The 18,553-nt window shown below is 51.0% G+C and overlaps 6 protein-coding genes across 6 annotated transcripts; 5 read left to right on the plus strand and 1 right to left on the minus strand.

The window, feature by feature from the left end:
- Positions 1-416: 416 nt before the first annotated feature.
- BDP81DRAFT_173766 (Retinoic acid induced 16-like protein-domain-containing protein) lies at positions 417-3,938 on the plus strand. Its single transcript, XM_060582191.1, has 4 exons — positions 417-651; positions 743-856; positions 910-1,844; positions 1,898-3,938. The coding sequence occupies exons 1-4, from the start codon at positions 643-645 to the stop codon at positions 3,780-3,782; spliced, it is 2,943 nt and encodes a 980-aa protein (XP_060437651.1). The 5' UTR covers positions 417-642; the 3' UTR covers positions 3,783-3,938.
- A 2,362-nt stretch (positions 3,939-6,300) lies between these two features.
- BDP81DRAFT_401034 (uncharacterized protein) lies at positions 6,301-6,857 on the plus strand (the record flags this gene model as incomplete). Its single annotated transcript, XM_060588774.1, has 2 exons — positions 6,301-6,371; positions 6,425-6,857. The coding sequence occupies 2 exons, from the start codon at positions 6,301-6,303 to the stop codon at positions 6,855-6,857; spliced, it is 504 nt and encodes a 167-aa protein (XP_060437652.1).
- A 1,070-nt stretch (positions 6,858-7,927) lies between these two features.
- BDP81DRAFT_336344 (uncharacterized protein) lies at positions 7,928-8,134 on the plus strand (the record flags this gene model as incomplete). The annotated part of the gene is made up of 1 exon (XM_060585910.1): positions 7,928-8,134. A coding segment is annotated over one exon (207 nt), but the record flags the coding sequence as incomplete, so codon positions are not given.
- A 39-nt stretch (positions 8,135-8,173) lies between these two features.
- On the plus strand, positions 8,174-9,587 carry BDP81DRAFT_511729 (L-alanine-DL-glutamate epimerase; the record flags this gene model as incomplete). The annotated part of the gene is made up of 4 exons (XM_060595777.1): positions 8,174-8,239; positions 8,416-8,933; positions 9,001-9,222; positions 9,287-9,587. The coding sequence occupies 4 exons, from the start codon at positions 8,174-8,176 to the stop codon at positions 9,585-9,587; spliced, it is 1,107 nt and encodes a 368-aa protein (XP_060437654.1).
- Positions 9,588-9,994: 407 nt separating this feature from the next.
- On the plus strand, positions 9,995-11,390 carry BDP81DRAFT_466661 (fungal-specific transcription factor domain-containing protein; the record flags this gene model as incomplete). Its single annotated transcript, XM_060594418.1, has 5 exons — positions 9,995-10,284; positions 10,360-10,603; positions 10,675-10,755; positions 10,811-10,919; positions 10,951-11,390. 5 exons carry the CDS (start codon positions 9,995-9,997, stop codon positions 11,388-11,390), a joined length of 1,164 nt encoding a protein of 387 aa, XP_060437655.1.
- Positions 11,391-12,387: 997 nt separating this feature from the next.
- On the minus strand, positions 12,388-13,388 carry BDP81DRAFT_411927 (uncharacterized protein; the record flags this gene model as incomplete). The annotated part of the gene is made up of 2 exons (XM_060589183.1): positions 12,388-12,781; positions 12,856-13,388. The coding sequence occupies 2 exons, from the start codon at positions 13,386-13,388 to the stop codon at positions 12,604-12,606; spliced, it is 711 nt and encodes a 236-aa protein (XP_060437656.1). The 3' UTR covers positions 12,388-12,603.
- Between the last annotated feature and the right edge of the window lie 5,165 nt (positions 13,389-18,553).

An 18,553-nucleotide genomic window follows, 5' to 3' on the forward strand; every position in this document is an offset into this window, starting at 1 on the left:
AAGGTTTAGTCAATTGATGTGGAGATATTGAGAGGGTGCGTCGATAGTTCCTTAGCCTGCAAACCGGCATAGTCTTTCCAACATCCACAAACTTCTAACATCATGTTGATGGAAGAACAAGCGAGGATGTCTTGAAGCATGGCTGTTGTTACAAATTGGCAGGATGAGGAAGGAGCATCATATGTATCCATAGGTATTATCGTTCAAGTGCTTGCCTCGTCCACAGGCTAAGGTACCAGCCACCCGCCATCTGCCACAGTCTCAGATTAGATAAGATCACCCGCCGCACCGCCACATTCCTCATCGGAGTCCCTGAAGGCCGTGCGTCGGGCCGGGTTGTACAACGTGGGCAAGCTGCATGAGAGGATACGTACCGATCTCACACCAACGGGCAGGCAGCGGACGCGGTCAAGTCTCGGAATGACATTTCGCGACGCCTGACACTTGACAGTTTATGCACCGAAGCTCCGTCTCCATTTCTCGCCAGTCCTCCCCTAAACCACCTGGTCTCGCCTTGGCCACCGCCGTCAATCGCCTCCTCTTTACTGCTGCCCCTCTTACCAGTCGACCTTCCCTCACCGAGCTTGATGCGCGAATAATCCCTTCTTCCGCCCTGCTGGAGATGCCTTCAGGGACAACACCATGGACTTTGTGAGCTACCCCAGATACTCCCCTCCCTTTCCCCCTTGGGCTTGGGCACCAAGAAACTCTATTCCTAACCAAGTTCTGTCTCTCCCTCTAGTGGTCGCGCCTCTTAGCCGGCACTTCGCTATCCCCAGCGGCCCATCGCAAAGAAGAAGCAAAGAACCCTACGAAACGTCTGCATCGCTTCGACAAGGAGTACAACCGGATCCTCGTGAGAAGCTTCCCCTGCGCCGCCGGCGAGGCCCTGGTCTTAACACGTGACAGCAAATCTGGAGATCTTCTTCCAACCTCGCCAACGATGTCGATGCCGCCGAGAACCTCGAAATCCGCCTGCAAGAACTTACCAACATCCTCAACGACGAGTCCCGACGACCTCTCCCTCACCCGTGCATCCAGTATGCCGCCAAGAAACAAGTCTACGTACCCATTGGCAAGATAGCCACCACCTCCTACAATGAGTGGATCATCAAAGAAGCCGTGCTCTTCTTCGCAACCCTGCTCGAGACGGAAGAGGAGGCATTTGTCGAAAACACAACCTTCTCCGCCAGCTTGACGAACCTTTTGGTGCGCATCACTGGCGTCAACAGTGTGCGGTTAGGCTCCGATACTGAGGCCAAGGTCGTCGAGCTGGCTTTTAACATCACCACCAAGATCCGCCTCAACCGGGACATACTGCATGCCTGGTTCAAGAGCCATCACGATGGGAATCCCAAGGACAAGCCCCATGACGGGCATGATGCATTTGCTGGTCGAACGCAGAGACAGGACTTCCCGTTATTCTACATTTTGATGGACTACATTCATCACGAGGGCAAGGTTGGGGATTTTGCCAGGACAGGTCTGCTGTACATCATCGAGTCTGCATCGAGTGACGAGTCCCTCGAGCAATGGATTGTCGAAAGCGACCTCTCCACTCTCATGGCCACCGGCCTGGGTGCGCTCTACAGTCAGCTGAGTCGCAAGTTGGTAATTGACTATCCTACCAACGATCTGCCTCCCATTCTCGCTCTCTCCGACTACCAACATCCGACCTCCACCTTTGAGATCATCAGCTCATGCTCTGGTGACTTTCAACTACACCTCGAGACCTTCCTCTCTCATCTCCTCTTCTGGCAGGATGTACTGGATCACTGCAAGTCAGTCGAGGTGAAGCAGACGCTTCTGGAGCATTTCCAGGTCATTTTCCTCCAGCAACTCTTGTAAGACAACCCACTTGGAGATTTGCGGCAACCATCTCATACTGATTTTTCAGATACCCCTCTTTACTAGAGTCGTCCGATATAGACGGAGGCTCATCCGTAGCTGTCCTGACGTACCTCCGCCGGATCCTTGAATCTCTCGACCACCCCGACATGATCAACCTTATCCTTCATTATCTGCTCGGCTTGCCTGACCATGTTACCGAAGACATGTCAGGTTCCCGAGCCTCCATCAGCGCTGCCCGCAAGCGCAAGTCAATGGACCTCGCGACTATGCTCGCACAAACCAAATCCGACATCACGGCCACTCCCTTGCTTTTCAATCTGGTTGATCTTGCTCAAGCGTGTCTACGCTCACACAACCAGCAGACCATTCGTGTGACTCTCCAGCTGATCTCGGCTATTCTGCGGAGACATCACCGGTATGCCATCAGCACCCTTCTCCGCACTGAAGCGGTGTTGGGAGCAAAAACGCACCGGACTGTCGGTGCCCATGAGCAGGAGGTGGACTATTTGATGAGTTTGGCTGGGTCCATTGGAGGGCAGGACAACTTTGACGAAATCTATGACAACGTCCTGAAGGATACCATGTCCCGGTTGGAGAGTCATCCCTGCTCCCTCAAGCTCGTCGCACCCAAGATATCCACCAACAACCATGACTTGCCCGCTGTTCCTGATACACTGCCTGGGGCGCCACGCGACGTGCACGAGCACACGCTTCGCCCGGACGACCCGCTGCTCAACTCGGTCTTGGATCTCCTTGAGACGTTCTTTGTGAACCCCGTCGACACAAATCTCTCGCTCACCGAGACCATCTTGGACCTGGCCATTTGTGGCTACACGGCGCCCGAAGGATGGATGCTGCGGAGCCCTCAAAAGTACACCTACGAAGAGCAGCCACCCAGTCCTACCTCACCCGACGCATCGACCACTTCGTTTAGGCCCCCGACAGACCCTGATTCTACGACGTCAGAGGAACAGCAGACCCTTGAGTCGTTGGACGCCTGCCGTCGTCGTCCAGTATGGGTACAGTCATCTCTACCTCGCATACTAGTCGTCCTACAGCAATTGTGCAACCAGATCACCAAGTATCGCGAGACTGTGCCCCGCTTTGAGGATCTACTGCAAGGAAGAAGAGAGGCGTTCCAGACTGCAGACCAGCCGCGCCCGCCTGGTCCGCTATTGCCACCCCGCAAGCCAACACCGCAGAGGCATAGTTCAACGCACACCCCGGAACGTTCCAGTCTAGACGACGCAACCCGTAGTGGATCACCAGCGCGACCATCGGGTCTCGAACGGTTTGCCCAGCGCTTGGTGTCGGAGTTGAGCACGCCCAGCCGTACTGGAAGCCCGCGGGGCAGGAAGAACAGCCGAAGTTCCGGAACGGGTAGCCCGGCACCTGGTGTTATGTCGGGTGGGTATGGATTCTCCACGCCGACGTCTCGGCCTGTTCCCCCGCCCAAAGATACGCCTGGTAGCTACGATAACTCTGGCCGAAGTGCGACAGATGAGCCCGGTTCGTCGCACACTCCTAGAGACCCAGTGGCCAGCCAGGCCGCGGCATTTGCAGCTATAGATCAGAGCATTCTTGCGCGGAAAGTCGGTCTCCCCGGCAAGGTTGAGCCCATTCCACTGGATCTCGGAAAGAAGAAGCCCACTTTACACATGCCGCCTCCGAAAGACGATGACGAGGCCGGAGACGAACAGCAAGAGGTTGGCGGAGACGACGAGGAGCCAGAACATGATGCCGTGCCGGAGACACCTAGCGGTGAGACTGCCGAAGCAAGTACACCAAAGAGAGACACGGACAAGGAGGAGAAGAAGGCTACGGTGTCGCATGTCATCACCAATGTCATTGTGCTACAATCATTCCTGTTTGAGCTCGCAGCCCTGATCCAGGTGCGTGCGGCGCTCTTCAACGAGGTCCGCTATGCGTGAGGCCTCGGAATGCAACGTTGGGCCAGGGACTGGGGGCGAAGCTTCTCTATATACACCAGCCAAACATTTTCCTTCTTGTACGTAGTATCCTTTTCGTCTCTGGGCCCTGTGGATCGTCGTCGCATTGCTTGGCGCTTGGTAGGCTCACTCTGGCGGTATATCGCTCATGAGGAACGAAGAATAGACTTGTCCGCAACGCTACCAAACCCTCATGATTCTCACGATGTGATTCGGTCTGACTTGGTGGACTCGGTGTGTGAAGATGGTGAGGCAGTTGTCATGCGAGAAGGGGAGAGGTTGTCTAAATGAAAGATGTGCAACGACACCAAGGAACCCAAATTGGGGACGCCGTTCATGCTGGATCTGCCGAGGGGGAGCCAGGCTGATGATCGACGGCTGACGTGCGCTAATGCATCGAGAGGCGGGGACAGGGATCCGGGGTGTTGGATGGTGTGGCTGGCTTTACGCGGGGACTTTTTTTTGGGTATGGCCGGCCTGTTGGTGCCGAGCCCGGTTTTAGTTGAGGGTCGAACATGGACTTTGGGCTTAAGCTAAGCCTTCGTGAGTTTGCATGATTATAGACCGTTGAGACCGGGGACATTGCTGGTTGAAGGGAGTTCTTGGGGGTTCTTGGGGGTTTGGCTGGGCACGTCAAGTCGGATTCGCGAATATTCTGGAACGAAAGGTTGGGCAGGGGTGTCTTCGTCTGAGGCCCAAGGTCTTTTCTCTCCGTTCAAGGTGGAAAGTAGGCGCAGCGAGAGTTGAGGAACAGACACGCTGGTTTATCTTGTCACAACACGACTCGGTTTGGTGAGGTTTTTCGGCTTTCTTACTTTCTTGGCTTCATGGGATGGATGTGCGCGCGCTCGGATACGGGAGTTCGGACTGAGCTTTAGTTCCGCAGGCGTTGAGAGCAACGGATCTCGATGCCGTCGATTGTCACATTAGAGAGTTGAGGTTTAAATTTTGGTTTTGTGTCACACCGTTCATCAATCGAGGGCAGAGTTTAACCGTTTGACGAAACAGCCCGATGTCTTCGTTTAACTCGGACAAGATGAGGGGTCATCAGAGAAGGCTAGTGGGGAAATTGGCGGATGAAAGAAGAGATGGGAAGAATTAGAAGTTGCTAAGCACTCAAGTAATCAGCGCAAGGCTCGGGGGCACCGGATTACGGCATCGCTTCAGATGAAGTGGTCGGACGAGTGAGGGTCTGAGAGATGGAGGCAGTTCTGTGGTACCGATTTTCCATGTTGCTGTTTTTAGATAAAGCAAAGACCATGCGTGAAGAATATGGAATAGCCTTTGCCAAGAATGGCAACTCACTGCTTTGCGAGTCGTGGAGGGAACAAAAGGGAGGAAACCTGAATCAGGTTTAGAGTGTAGGTGGCTGTGTGCTGTTTTGCGTCAACCGCATGGTGAGTGATTCTGGATAACACGTCGCGAGTCGGGCAGCAGCTAAAAGTCGTCGAATCTTTAGTCGGGATGACCGGATGGTCGGGTGATGTCGAGTGGAATTGAACAGCTTGACCTTGTTGTAGGAAGGTGAGTTGATTGGGCTGGAAAGACAGGAAAAGATGAGACGAGACGAGACGACATCAGCTGAAAATGGAGGCCAGTATTCGAGCGCGTGGTATTGGGCAGAGTTGCGGAGAATAACTCGAAATGAAAAAGTCTGCCCAAGTTCAAGGCGGTCGGTCAGAAGTCAAACCGGTGGGATGGGGGAAACCGAATGGACTGGCGGAGCCTTCAACACACTGAGCAGACATCCTGTAGATAGAGACCTTGAAGTGAAAGAAGAGAAAACCCGAGAGCAAGTCCCGCCGTCTGTACCGGAAGTTGGCCCGTGGTTCGTGTGGATTGTCGCGGGCTGAAACTGTGGAAACGCGCTTGTGGAAGTTAGATGTACGCTGCTTATTGCGTACAAGACGTACAGCCATCATCCCCGGACTCTTTCTTATACGATCTTCCGCCGCGGTAGAATATGAGGTGGGTAGGGCGAGATGGAAATGTGATACCAGACCAAGGGGGGGGGGGGCAACGAGCGGGCGCGCCACGTTGCGATGCGAGGCAAGGCCGTGGGGCTGCCGAGTGGCCGGAGTTGCTGGACAGGGGTGTATTGTAAGCTGTCTGTCAGCTCACGCAATAGCCCGGGATGTCTGGATGTCTCCTGTGGAGGAGAGGGAGGAATATGGGGAAAGGAGGTGGTGGTCTGGGACTGGACGCGTGGTTGAGAAGAGATAGATAAAAGAGTCGTGGACGTCCGGTCTTTCTTCCGCACACCTCTTCTCTTGGTTGCTGCGTCTGAATTCGGACGATCACTTTTACTTGACAACTACAACTTTTACTTCTCAGTATCCAACTATCGAATCGACCAAGCGTGGATCATTTCCTTTGACACTATACACACATACAACTGAACGTCATTGCCGGCTTGAACAAGTATTTCACTACAGCAGGAACGAGTCTTACAAGGTTTACACTACGAACACGAAGATACGAAGCGTTGGAATTATAAAAGATGAAGCTCTCTGCTGTTGCCGTCGTCGCCGCCGCGGTTGCTGGTGTTGGTGCCGTGCCCGTTGAGTCTGGGTAAGTCTCTCCACAACTCTTCGACATAACCTCCTAACTAACAACTAAACCAGCCCCATCGCCAGCCTCCAAGCCCGCGCCTCAGACGCAATCGGCGGCGTCGTAAGCTTCATCAAGCGCGAAGACGCCGGAAAACCTCTCGTCCCGCAATTTAGGCGTTCCCCCATCCGCTTCCACTCCGGCCTCGCGCACGAGGAAGCCATGGCCGCCGTTGCCCGACGCGCCGACAAGAATCCCGGCAAGAACGACCCGCCTCCGCCCCTGAACCCGTTCGGCACCGACGCGAGGAAGCGTGAGGCGCTGATTGAGGCGCGCAAGAAGAAGGGGGAGGAGGAGGTCCCGCCGCTGGCGCCGTTTTCGACAAAGAGTAAAGGGGAAAAGAGGGGTGGTGACCTGACGACGAGGCAGAAGGCCAAGGAGAGCGTGCCGCCTTTGGCGCCGTTTTCTACGGGGGGAAGCAAGTCGAAGAAGGCTATGAGGATGTAGAGTCTTTTGACTTGATTCCTCGTGATTGTTTTGGTGGCTTCTTGTCAAAGGCAAGATTTTACTTTACTCTCTTCTCCCGACCGGGCTGGAATCTGCTGGCAATGATTGAGAGTTTTCTTTCTCTCTCACAAGGCTGGGTCACATTTGCGTCAACATAACGGGTAGAGGGAAGATGGATGGGAAGCAACCTTTTTTTCCGTCTTTTAGAGTGGGTGGGGGGTTGTGAGCATTCCTGGGGAATTGATCTTCTATTCACTGTATATTCTTTTTGCCAAGCCGTTTATATGATGTTTCTCTCCTTTGAGTTATCAGTTCTGCTAAAAGCCCAATTCTCGTACTCGTGATAAGCCTCGTGTAAGAGAGGCGGAGGTGTCACGCACCGAGATTGTTTGATACACCGGGTGGTATAAACTAAGGCTGGGCGAGGTAGGTTCGACCTGCCCGATATAGAAGAACCTTTTTGATGTTGAACTTGGAATTGAATGTTTGACGGGCCGGTGGGAGTGTTCATGTTGACGTAGAGCTCGCGAGGACTTGCCATGTGCGGAGGATTGAGCGAGGACAGGATCTCCTACCGTTCAAACGATTTCCGTCTAGGTTGAGCCCCGCAACACGGCAACCTAGAGACACATGGCCGGGTAAGCACGGATTTTGACACTCTAATCCGCGGCAATTCGGACACGACCCAGGTCTATTGAGACGTCATATGCCCTCCTGCTGTTCGAGTATACTACCAAAGAGCCGCTGTGGGAATCATATTGACGAGCTGTTATCCTTTATTCTTCGCACCCTCCCAACTTTCGCTTCCCGCTCTTTCTTTTCTTGAACTGGGCGAGAAAACAGTCTTTAGTAGCTTGCATTCGAACCTTTGGTTAAGCCGGCTCTATATCCTGCGCATGCTCGGAAAGCATCTCCCAAGACAGCCAACGTCCACAACATGAACCGTACCCCGCCATCAAGCTTCACCGGTGGCAATGTGCCCATTCACGATGTGAAGATAGTTGACGTTGAGACTTTGGTATCACTAGCGTCTCCATAGCCCCTACCGGCAATTGAACGACCTCAAATTCATTCCGCTAACCGCCTGCAACTCGCCAGATCTCCGATTTCCCACAAGCCTCGATGCCTCCGGCTCAGATGCTATGAACCCAGCCGGAGACTACAGCACAGCACACATTCGCCTCAAGACCAACACTGACCTGGTAGGCCACGGAATATCCTTTACCATCGGCCGCGGAAACGACCTCTGCACGGCGGCAGCAAGGATAATGGGATAACGCCTCACCGGCAAGTCGCTTGGAGAGTTGACCGAAAATATGGGCAAGACATGGCGGTATCTCGTCGGAGATTCGCAGATGCGTTGGATTGGTCCCGAGAAGGGCGTCGTTGTCAAGTTGGGGTGTTGACGCAGGGTGGAAGCTCTCAGAGGCCAACTGCAGTTAGGGGTAGAATGATGAATTACTGAAATCTGCTCCTCCCTCGACGTGTACTCCCTGCGCTGTATATATATATCTGAGCTACTCCTTTGTGGCTTGGACTCCTTACTACCTCTAACTAGCCCCTGTCCGGGAGGGCTCTGACAGTCGTTCACCTAGTGCTTAGTGCCTGCGTCAATCCCTTGTGGGATCTGTGGGGTAAATATCTGAATAAGCCTGTCTGGGAGGTTGTTTCTGATATGACGCCTCAGGAGGTGGTGCGATGTGTGGACTTCCGATACATCCTCGACGCTATTACCCCTGAAGAAGCGATTCTAATGCTAGAGAAGGTCAATGAGACAAAGGACACTAGGAGACAGGACGCCTTGAGCAACACTGCTGTTCCGGCCTATACCACCCAGGCAGGATGGTTGGGATTCACGGATAACCGAATGAGAGAGCTCATCCGAGCCAATCTCGATGAAGGAATGGATAAGTTCAAGTTGAAGGTTGGAGGCAACGTCGAAGATGATATTCGAAGACTTCAAATCGCCCGGGACGAAATCGGCTATGATCGGATGCTTATGATTGACGCGAACCAAGTCTGGAGTGTTCCAGAGGCCATCGATACCATGAAGAACTTTGTCGTTTTCAAGCCAGCGTAAACTAGTTCTGATACAACCTAGCTTTGCCTCAAGATTACTGACATTTATTGACATTATTTTCAGGTTTATCGAGGAACCGACCTCTCCAGACGACATCCTCGGCCCTGCTGCGATACGGGAGTCACTTAAACCCTACGGCATCGGTGTTGCCACGGGTGAACATTACCAAAACCGCGTCATCTTCAAGCAACTGTTGCAAGCCAGTGCCATCGACTATTGTCAAGTGGACGCCTGTCGACTAGGAGGTGTGAATGAGGTCTTGGCAGTCCTTCTCATGGCGAAGAAGTAGGTGTTTCACTGCCTTGCTTGAGAGTTTTCCCTATGCTCAATTGCTTATCAATACAACCAGGTTCAACCACCCAGTCGTCCCACACAGCGGAGGCATCGAGCTGAACGAGTACACTCAACACCTTGCTTTGCTGAACTACATCTGTATTTCGGGACAGAAGAGCTTATTGGAACACATCAACTCCTTTTCCGAGGTGTTGAAGAACCCGGTCCAAACTAAAGGGGGGCACTTCGTGACGCCATGGGAAGCTGGGTACAGCGCCGAGTACAAGCCAGAAGCACTGGACATCTACGAGTATCCAAATGGAAGGTTCTGGCGAAGTGATCAGGGCATGGAGATCAGAAACGGTCCCAGAGTCTAGGAATTTTTTCCGTTTTATCCACTAACTTACAGAGGTTTCATAGTCAATTGAATTGTTCTTCCACCTTCCATTATACGTATGATTGCATAGGTAAAGCGTGAAGGAACACAACATGTAGAAACAAATAGAAAAAAAAGATTTACGAAGAAAGCAGGTTGGATATGTTTTCAAGAATTCCTCCATGTCCGAGTCTTTATTGTCGTCAAACTCCACCCGCCACACCCGCCAATAGTTGCCCCGATGATACGTTACCGATGCGGGGTTGTTGGACTGGGGGCTCTTGACAACCGTCATCCTACAACATCCAGCTCCAACGTACAGACTTTCCATGCCCAATTGGACTCAAATCTCAAGACCACAAGACACACTGAAATATTCGAGCAAGATACTAAATAAAGCATTGCAGAATGGTTGAGGCTCCCGCAAAGCGTCGCGCCTCAAAAGCCTGCACCGGCTGCCGAGCTCGCAAAACCCGCTGCGATGTTTTACAAGTCGGCCATCCATGCACAAAGTGTCGTGCAGAGGGCTACGAGTGCGAGACCAAAGCAAGGAAAAATAGACTTGGGAAGAAGGCAATCGGCAGCACTCACGTTGGCGTTCGGCAGAGAACTACGGCGCAGCCGGAACATATCTTGCGCCAGCAGGTGCCTTACTTCAACTTGTTCCGGACCCTCAAGTCCAGCGACCAGCCAGATTTGTCCGGAAAGGACAAAGAGCAAGGTTTATTTATGTCCTCTGCTCTGTGTAACCAGTCTTTTGCCTCTGCTGATAGCGAGCGTGGGCTTTCTGACGAAGACCTGCATTTTCTCGTCCGAAAAGGCGCGATGGACCTCCCAACAAAAGAAGATCTTGACGAGTGTATTTCGACATACTTCAAATGCTTCCAACCAACCTTTCCTATTGTTGACAAAGCGAAGTTCAAGAAAGCATACGGTGACGTCGAGTACGAGGATTCGGTACAAGGAAAGGGCCAGAGCCTGCTCCTCATACAAGTCATTGTCTTCACAGCAATATCAGTAAGCCTCTAGTTGTCTAGCGCAGAGAATGGCTGCTATTCAAGAAGTTTTCACTGAGGCAAACGGTGCAGATGATTCCCATGGAAAGTATGCAAAAACTCGGATTCAAATCCATACAAGAAGCGAGAAGCTGCTTCCATGCCAAGGCATGCGTATGACACTACCACCAATCAATGAGTTTGAAGTCGGAGGGCTTACAGCACATAGTACTTGCATCATTTCAACTACGAGCCAGACGATATCACAACCATCCAAGCTCTCTTACTAATGAGCCATTACTACCCCTCCATGACCGAACAAAGACACCTGGTTCTGGGTCCATCAGGCAATTGGCCTCGCCCAAGGAGCTGACCTTCATCAAGCCTCCGCCAGTTCATCATCCGACCGGAAGCACTGGGCAAGAATCTGGTGGGCATGCCTCATTAGAGATAGACTCATCACACTCGGAACTGGACGACCGATGCACATCAATAGCTTGGACTGCAGCGTGCCCCTCTTGACTGTAGGTGACGTTGGAGAAGAGGGAGACACGGACGAAGACGGGGTGACCAAAGCCATCTTTGTCGACTTTTCTCACCTGTGCTACCACATTGAAGGTGTATTATTACTGTCTTCCCTCCAACCGGGGCCTGTAGCCGACCAGGTAAAGCTCTGTGAAATATCCCTCCAGCAATGGAAGGAACACCTAAACGCTGCTTCCCGTCGAACACGATTCGAGAACCATGACGATGGTGAATCCGAAGCTTCTATAACCTCCAGAGTTGTGTTGCATTTGGCATACAAGTAAGTGTCAATGATACAGTCTTGTCTCAGATCTAACACGATCATTCTTAGTATTGTGATGATGATGTTGTATCGAAACCAGACTGCTCTTGCCGAAACCCACGTCAGTCAGTCTCGTCTTCCAGCAGCAAAGATCATTAAATTAGCCACCGACTCTATAAGCCTTATGAGGAAGCTAATCGAGCTTGAAATTGTTCGCTATTGTCCCACGCAAAGGTTTGTCTCTGAATTCGAGAAACGATTGGTCTGTCGATGCGTTACTTCTGGCTTACCGCATTACATGTAGTGTCACTGTCACTTTGCCCCCTCTCGTAGTTCAGATCGCGCTTCAGCGGTTCTGTGAAGATCCTACGAGTATAGAGCTAGCGAAACGTGGGTTTGAAGTTTGTATGAGCTTCCTGGAGCGGCTCGGTCTGGTATACTGGCACGCCAGCTTCTACCACGGGGTTTTCAAGACGATTGCTTCGGGTGTATCACTACCGCCATTTCAAACGAGTAGCGATGAACCTCAGCCAACTATCACTTCTATTTCGGCAAGAGAATTGAGAAAAAAGAAGAGACCAGTAATCGAGAACACGGACAGGCGTCACTCAGCTTTTGCTACCAGAGCTGAGGCATACGGCATGAACAAGCCACAAGACTCGCTTCAACACACAGATGATCATTCGGCATTGTCTTCTGGGTTTCGTCAATCAACATCGGTTGGGGATTCCTCGTCAGGGTATTATATTTTGGCATACCACATTGAAGGCGTGTCTTCAGTAGAGGGGCCACGGCAGAGGGCCATTGACGACTGGCTCGACGACTGCTTACTCATTAATTCCTTGTTTCCCTCTGCATAAACGGGTGCGATTTATGTCACTCAGTGAGGGATGCCACTGGAAGATGAGTTTTGGTCGAAGATTAAGTTGATGCAGTCGATGACCATAACGGAATCAAGGGTGAATCTGTTCTATCTGACTGCACTGCAGTAGCAATTCAAAGTCTCCAACTTATCACTCGCAAGCACATCCCCAAGCTCTCCACCACATCTTGTAGACTGAGACCGCAGCCTATGAACCTCATATCTGCGTCTCACAACGGTGTTCTTGAGCGATTCAAACCAAAGGTACTCGCTCAGTCGTGCGGGTGTCGTCGAGGAGCAAGTCCGAAGTGAGGCTCTTGGCAATGGCTTGTGGTAATCTTGGGAATCTGCTTGGTTTTGAAGGACCATTCTGCTAAGGGTTGGCGACAACAGCGGCAGCGGCGAAAGTGGTGGTAGGCTTTTTGATATCTGGGTGGGCGTCGGGGACATCGCGGCCCTTGGGGCGAGAAACCTGCTTGAAGGCTGCAGGGACGCTACGGCGCTTATCCTCACTCCAGACGCGCTTGCTGCAGATGCTGGAACGGTAGCACCTGGTGATGAAATTAAGTCAGCAGCTGAGATGATGTAGACTACCGACAAGTAAGAAAGGGAAGGATAGATGTACTGCTCATTGACCCAATAGTCCAGCTTCGGACTACCAGGGCACATGGTGTTTCTGATGGCTCGCTCGACGTCTTGGCGGCGGTCGCCGAGAAAGTGGATGTGCGGAAGATTGAGGACAAGCCACATACCACCGCCATTCTCGTCGGCCTCGTACGTGCGGTCACACTTCTCCATCCGAATCTGTTCGACGTAGGAGTTGGTCTCCTTAGCAACCTGCGCCCGCATCATGCCACACCAGGAAGTGCTGGTCTTGCCCATGGGCTTGATGCGGATGATGTACTCAATGTCGTCCTCAAAGCCACAGTTCTCTTCGGAGTAGGAGCAGTCAATCTGAGGGGTGATGCCGCGCTTGAGAATGTCTTCGCAGTCGTGAGAAGGGATCGTGTCATCACGGACGGAAAGGCCGGCGTCGGAGGCGATGGTCGGGAAGGTCTCAGCCTTGGTGATGGAAAGGTCACCGGCCAGGACAAAACCAGCTAGGGCAAAGATGCCCAAGGCGAGGATTGCCTGGAACACGATGCGCGAGACCGCCATGGTGAAAGGTCTTCCAATACTTTTGTCGGTTATCTCGATGTTGGTGGTTGTGTAGGTGCTTGAGAAACAGAAAATTGAGGGCAGGGACTGCGTTTCCTTCGAAGGAGAAAACAGGCAAGTTTGGGTAAAGAAATGAGAAAGGGAGGATATGTGTGGGAGAAGATGGGTGGGAAGAAATGGTAGTGTGAGAGCGCTTTGAATGGAATACCAACCCTGCTCTCCTGGCCACGTTTTCTGAATAATTTCTGGACAAGCTGCAAACAAACGCCGTATTTGACCTCAGGCAGCTGTGTACTCCTCCAAGAGTAGGCAAGAGCGAGGGAGAGAGCAGAGGCGAGAAAAGGCCCGGTATATCAGCGGCGTCACGTGTATCAGTGAATATGGGGAATAGTCACACCACCACCTCTAGGGTGTTGTCTTCCACATCGGATACTTCATGTTTCTTCGACCATACCTCTTGAGTTAGGAAGGAACGTCACTGTTGGACGTGAAAGTGTAAATTTCCAAGAGACCAAGCGGTGAATGATTGCTGTCCAGAAGAATGCTCAGGATACATGGGTGATTGTACAATGTCAAAGAGTTTGCCAACCATAGTTAGTCAACAAAGCCTTGCCCCTTTCTTCGTTCCAGACAGGAGATATATTGCTACTGCACAAAGAACTCATACAAGTCTTTTGTCTTCAGGTACCAGATCCTATCCAACAATAGGGGAGGTTATGTGCGTGCGGTGCACCACCTCACCGGAAGCACCCTAGCCCAAGAAGTCAATTTCTTCCACTATTATGTTGGGACTGAGTTCTCGTTGCCAAACAGTTGGACCAACTCCTTGAACCCTGGGTCCTGTTTTTACTACGATTGTGGTCGCCCAAGACGCATGGAATGCGGAAGTTACTGGTCCCAAACCTTATGCGGAAATCATTGTGGCTCCTTTGGATATGAGAGAAGGCCAGACCTACGCAAAGGTAATTATAATCAGGGCGAGAGGTCTTGACGCATTGTCAATCATCTTTACTCTGCATTAAATGTATCCAAGTAACCGACTTCAATATAGAACATTTAGGCTAGAAAACTAGGACGAGGCTGCGGTGCCTTTGCAGATTTCCGGAGTTGAATCGAAAAACGCAATTACTCATCGTTTTATGTAAAAGGGGCAGTCAAACGCAGTCCTGAGATGTACTCGATGACAGATGTAGTTAAATTCCCTCAAACGGCTGTTTTATGGCACTATAGCCCCCATCCTTTCAATAACCAAGTAGTGAAATTTTTCTTTACCGCCCCGGAGCCTGCAATCTTCATCAAATTTGTGACAGTGGTCGCTGGCTTAGTCCTTATCGAAACATTCAAAAGCAGAAACGTCCGTCATAGCCTCAAGTACTTTATAGACAACATCTCAAAGTCGAGAGTCTGGGAGTGCCGGTAGCAAGAAGTGTTTCGCAAAGACACCTATACCTCTTAAGTAGCTACGATATTAATAAACAGTTCTAATCGATGTAATAATCGGATGTAATTGTTACGCCCGCCGCAACTTGTCACTGTGGGCGCGTAGCTATATAATGCAGAACAAGGGACAATGATGCCGGAGTCATCATTATCGAAGCTTTTGCTTTGTGCCACAGTTGGTTGCCTTGTCCAGCTCGTAACAGTAATAACCGGAGATTATTATACTTCGTGGTTAGATAGCTTCCTAGAGGCTATGTCTATAAGTCGTAAGGTAGAGAAGGCTTCGGTGATTACTCGTAGTCTTATTAGAGGGGTTCTTAGTAAAGATAGCTAAAAGCGATCATAAGATCTAATACGAAGTTCATTGCTAAAGAAGCTATGGGAAGTCTGTCCTTGAGCCCGGCTCAAGTCCATCCTATATACATGTCCTGATCCTGTCTGAACATATCCTTTATAATTAGGACCGATATCACCGTATCGGTTCTTTAGGGGTAGACCGCCCTTATTATATCGGTCTATATTCAGGGACCGCTTATCGCCCGTCGGTCCTTTTTATTATTACGTGACTTATCTATAGTTTTTCCGTTCCGTAAGGAGTTTCCCGAGTTCCCGGGGTTTCCTGTATATATTTAGTAAATAGCCGCCGCAGGCCCGCGGGGGGGGGCCCTGACTTTGTTATGTATATTAGGTCGTAATAGGCGTGTTTGTAAGTCGTAAGGTAAGGTAGGTAAGGCTCCGGAACGGTCCTGCGGGGTAGGCCTTAGTGGTGGTGATGCGTGTTGGGCTATATTAAAAAGAAAATGTTAGTGTAGTGTTACGGCCAGCTAGTCGTAGGGGTAGTTTGCAGAAGTTGAGGCTGCGGAACTGGTAACAGTAATCGTAGTCGGGGATAGCTTCAGGGAAGCTATGTCTGTCAATCGTAAGATAAGGTAAGGCTTCGGTGATCAATCGTAGTCTTGTCAAGGTAGTAGCTGAAAGCGGATGTTAATCCTGATACGAAGTTAATTGCTGAAGAAGCTATGGGAAGTCTGTCCTAGAGTCCGGCTCAAGTCCATCCTTATATACAAGTCCTGATTCTGAACATGTCCTTTGTGCTGGACAGTGTCCTTGTTTGGATATGTTGGATAGCTCATATCCTGGTTATCCAAGGATAGCTTGGATAACTCATATCCAACATATCCTTATCCTTATCTCTTATCTCTTATCATCACGTGACTTGTCCATAGTTCTTCCGTTCCGTGAGAGGGTGCCTAGTGTTCCTTGTCCTCTGCATACATGGTGCGCTGTAGCCACCGCGAACCTGCGGGGCAGAGCCTGCGGGGCAGACCTTGTTCTTGGTCATGCATGTTGGGTCGTAACATCAGCTCTCCCTCTCAAAGGTCTAGTCCCGTAGACCTATAAGTAGGTGGTCGTGACCCAGGTTGGGGTTCGTCAAGTTTGTTCGTTTACAACGTACTGACACGATGTCAGGTCGTTTTCAAAAAAGAAAGGCCGTATCTTCGCCTGAGGCTCGTCCTGCGAAAAAGACTGTCGCCAAGAATTCTTTACTCTCGGCTATCCTTCAAAATTCTACTGTCATGCCGACTTGTTCTTATTGCGAGGGGAAGGGTTACTCTTCCTGTGAAGTATCCCTTTCGGATTCCTCTCGTTGTGCTGAGTGCGTTCGCCTATGTCGCTCTCGTTGCGATGTTCTTGGTGTTGGGGCGACCGAGCTTCGGAATATCGCCACTCAGCATCAGAAGTTAGAAGATGAGCTTCAAGCTGCGGAGGAGAAAGTGTTGCGTCTTCGGAAGCAGAAGAAGATGTGGTTCGAAAAGATGATGCGCGCGGTGCGTCGTGGTATCGATAGTGTGGAGGAGCTAGAGCGTGTTGAAAGGGAGGAGGCGGTGGCGGAGCAGCATCGACAAGAGGGGGTGCGTCCTCCTTCCGCTGGTTCCGATCGTCTTCCTGCGGACTTTATCGGGGAGTGGGATACGGTTTATCCCGACGTGGTCTTGTCTCCGTCCTTGTTGGCTGAGTTTGGTTTATTGGATTCGGGTTCGTTAGTGCCGACTTCCGGTAATCCTCGAGGAGTTGCCGGGAGTTCTGGAGGTTCGTGATAGGTTCCCATGTATTTTCCTCGTGTCCGTAGTTTTTCCATTTAATCAAGAATTCTCGTGTCTCGTTCCTGACTCTGTGGTCGATGATTCGTTCGACTTCATACTCTGGTTGATTTGATTCCACAACGATGTAATCGTTCGTGTGCGAGCCTCGTGGTGCTGGCTCAAGGAGTGAGATGTGGAATACCGGGTGACACTTCATTGTGTCTGGTAGTCTCAATTCGTAATTGACTGGTGAGACTTTCTTGATGATCTCAAAGGGTCCAAGCTTTTTATAGTCCAATTTGTCGCTTGGTCGTTTCGTTTTGATGTTGCGTCGAAGGAGATAGGCGCTATCCCCCTCTTCTAAGGTTGGTCCTCCAATCCTTGATCTGTCGGCGTTTTTCTTCATGCGCTGCCGTACAAATTCGAGGTCCTGAGATGCTTTCTTCTGGAGCTCTCTGAGTTTTGTCACGTCGGCCACGGCTTTCACGGCCTGTGGTCCCTGTCGTGCTTCTCCGTACGCTGTTGGCTGGAATCCATAGTTAAGATAGAACGGGGATTCTCTCGTGCTCTCGCCAACTGCGCTATTATATGCGAATTGGGCCATTGGTAGTAGCGATACCCAATTATTCTGGTCGTAGTTCACATAACAACGAAGGTATGTCTCGAGGATTTGGTTAATCCTTTCTGTCTGCCCATCGGTCTGCGGGTGAAAAGAGGTTGACAGCTTATGGTCTGCACCGAGTTGCGAGATCAGGGATCTCCAAAACTTAGCGGTGAACAGCTTATCTCTGTCAGAGACAATTTCCTTGGGTAGACCGTGGTTGGCAACAATAGTCTTGAGGAAGGTATATGCCAGTTCCTCTGTATTGCTTGCTTCTTTGTATGGTACGAAGTAGGCGAACTTGGTAAGTCGATCGACGATGACCAAGATACTGTCGTACAGTACGTTCGTGAGTGGCTCTCTGGACTTTGGTAGTTTGACGATAAAGTCCCATGAGATTGAGTGCCATGCTTCGGGTGGTATCGGAAGCGGTTGTAGCTCTCCATAGGGCTTATGGGGGCTGTTCTTGCTCTTCTTGCAAATGTCGCAATCCTTGATTGCTTCGGCGACTTCTGCTCGCGTGGCAGACTTGTCGTAATGTTGTCGAATTCGTTTCCATGTCTTTGTGACGCCTTGGTGACCGTGTGCCTTAGCGCTATGAATTTCCATGATGAGCTCAGGGGTCATTCTTCCAGTCGGGCTGGTATTGACCTTCCTAGCTATCGTAAGGAGCTTCGTAGTAGGTACAAGGTTGCCATCGTCGTCGTGTTTGAGGATAACCTGTGTTTCCTCGGGACCTTGACTTCGTGGTCAGGTCTTCTGCTGAGAGCGTCGGCTCTGCTGTTCTCTGAACCTTTTCTGTAGATGATTCGGAAGTTGAATTCGGAGAGGAATTCGCTCCATCTAACTTGTCGTTTATTCAGGTTCTTGTTCGTTGTGAAGTTTGCAAGATTCTTGTGGTCTGTGTAGACCGTGACTTCATGCTTGGTTCCTGATAACTGTGGCTTCCATTCTCGAAAGGCTTCGATTATGGCCATCAGTTCCTTATCGTGGATTTGCCAATTCAATTCTGCTCCCGTGGAATGCTTTGGAGTAGAATG

Source organism: Colletotrichum phormii (assembly GCF_030913505.1).
Source record: "Colletotrichum phormii strain CBS 102054 chromosome Unknown BDP81scaffold_46, whole genome shotgun sequence".
NCBI lineage: Eukaryota > Fungi > Ascomycota > Sordariomycetes > Glomerellales > Glomerellaceae > Colletotrichum > Colletotrichum phormii.

Bases quoted from the DNA above. Each gene is read 5' to 3' on its own strand.
- BDP81DRAFT_173766 (XM_060582191.1), top strand. The intron at 857-909 runs GTGAGAAGCTTC...AACACGTGACAG, and splicing joins AGGAGTACAACCGGATCCTC to CAAATCTGGAGATCTTCTTC. The intron at 1,845-1,897 runs GTAAGACAACCC...CTGATTTTTCAG, and splicing joins ATTTTCCTCCAGCAACTCTT to ATACCCCTCTTTACTAGAGT.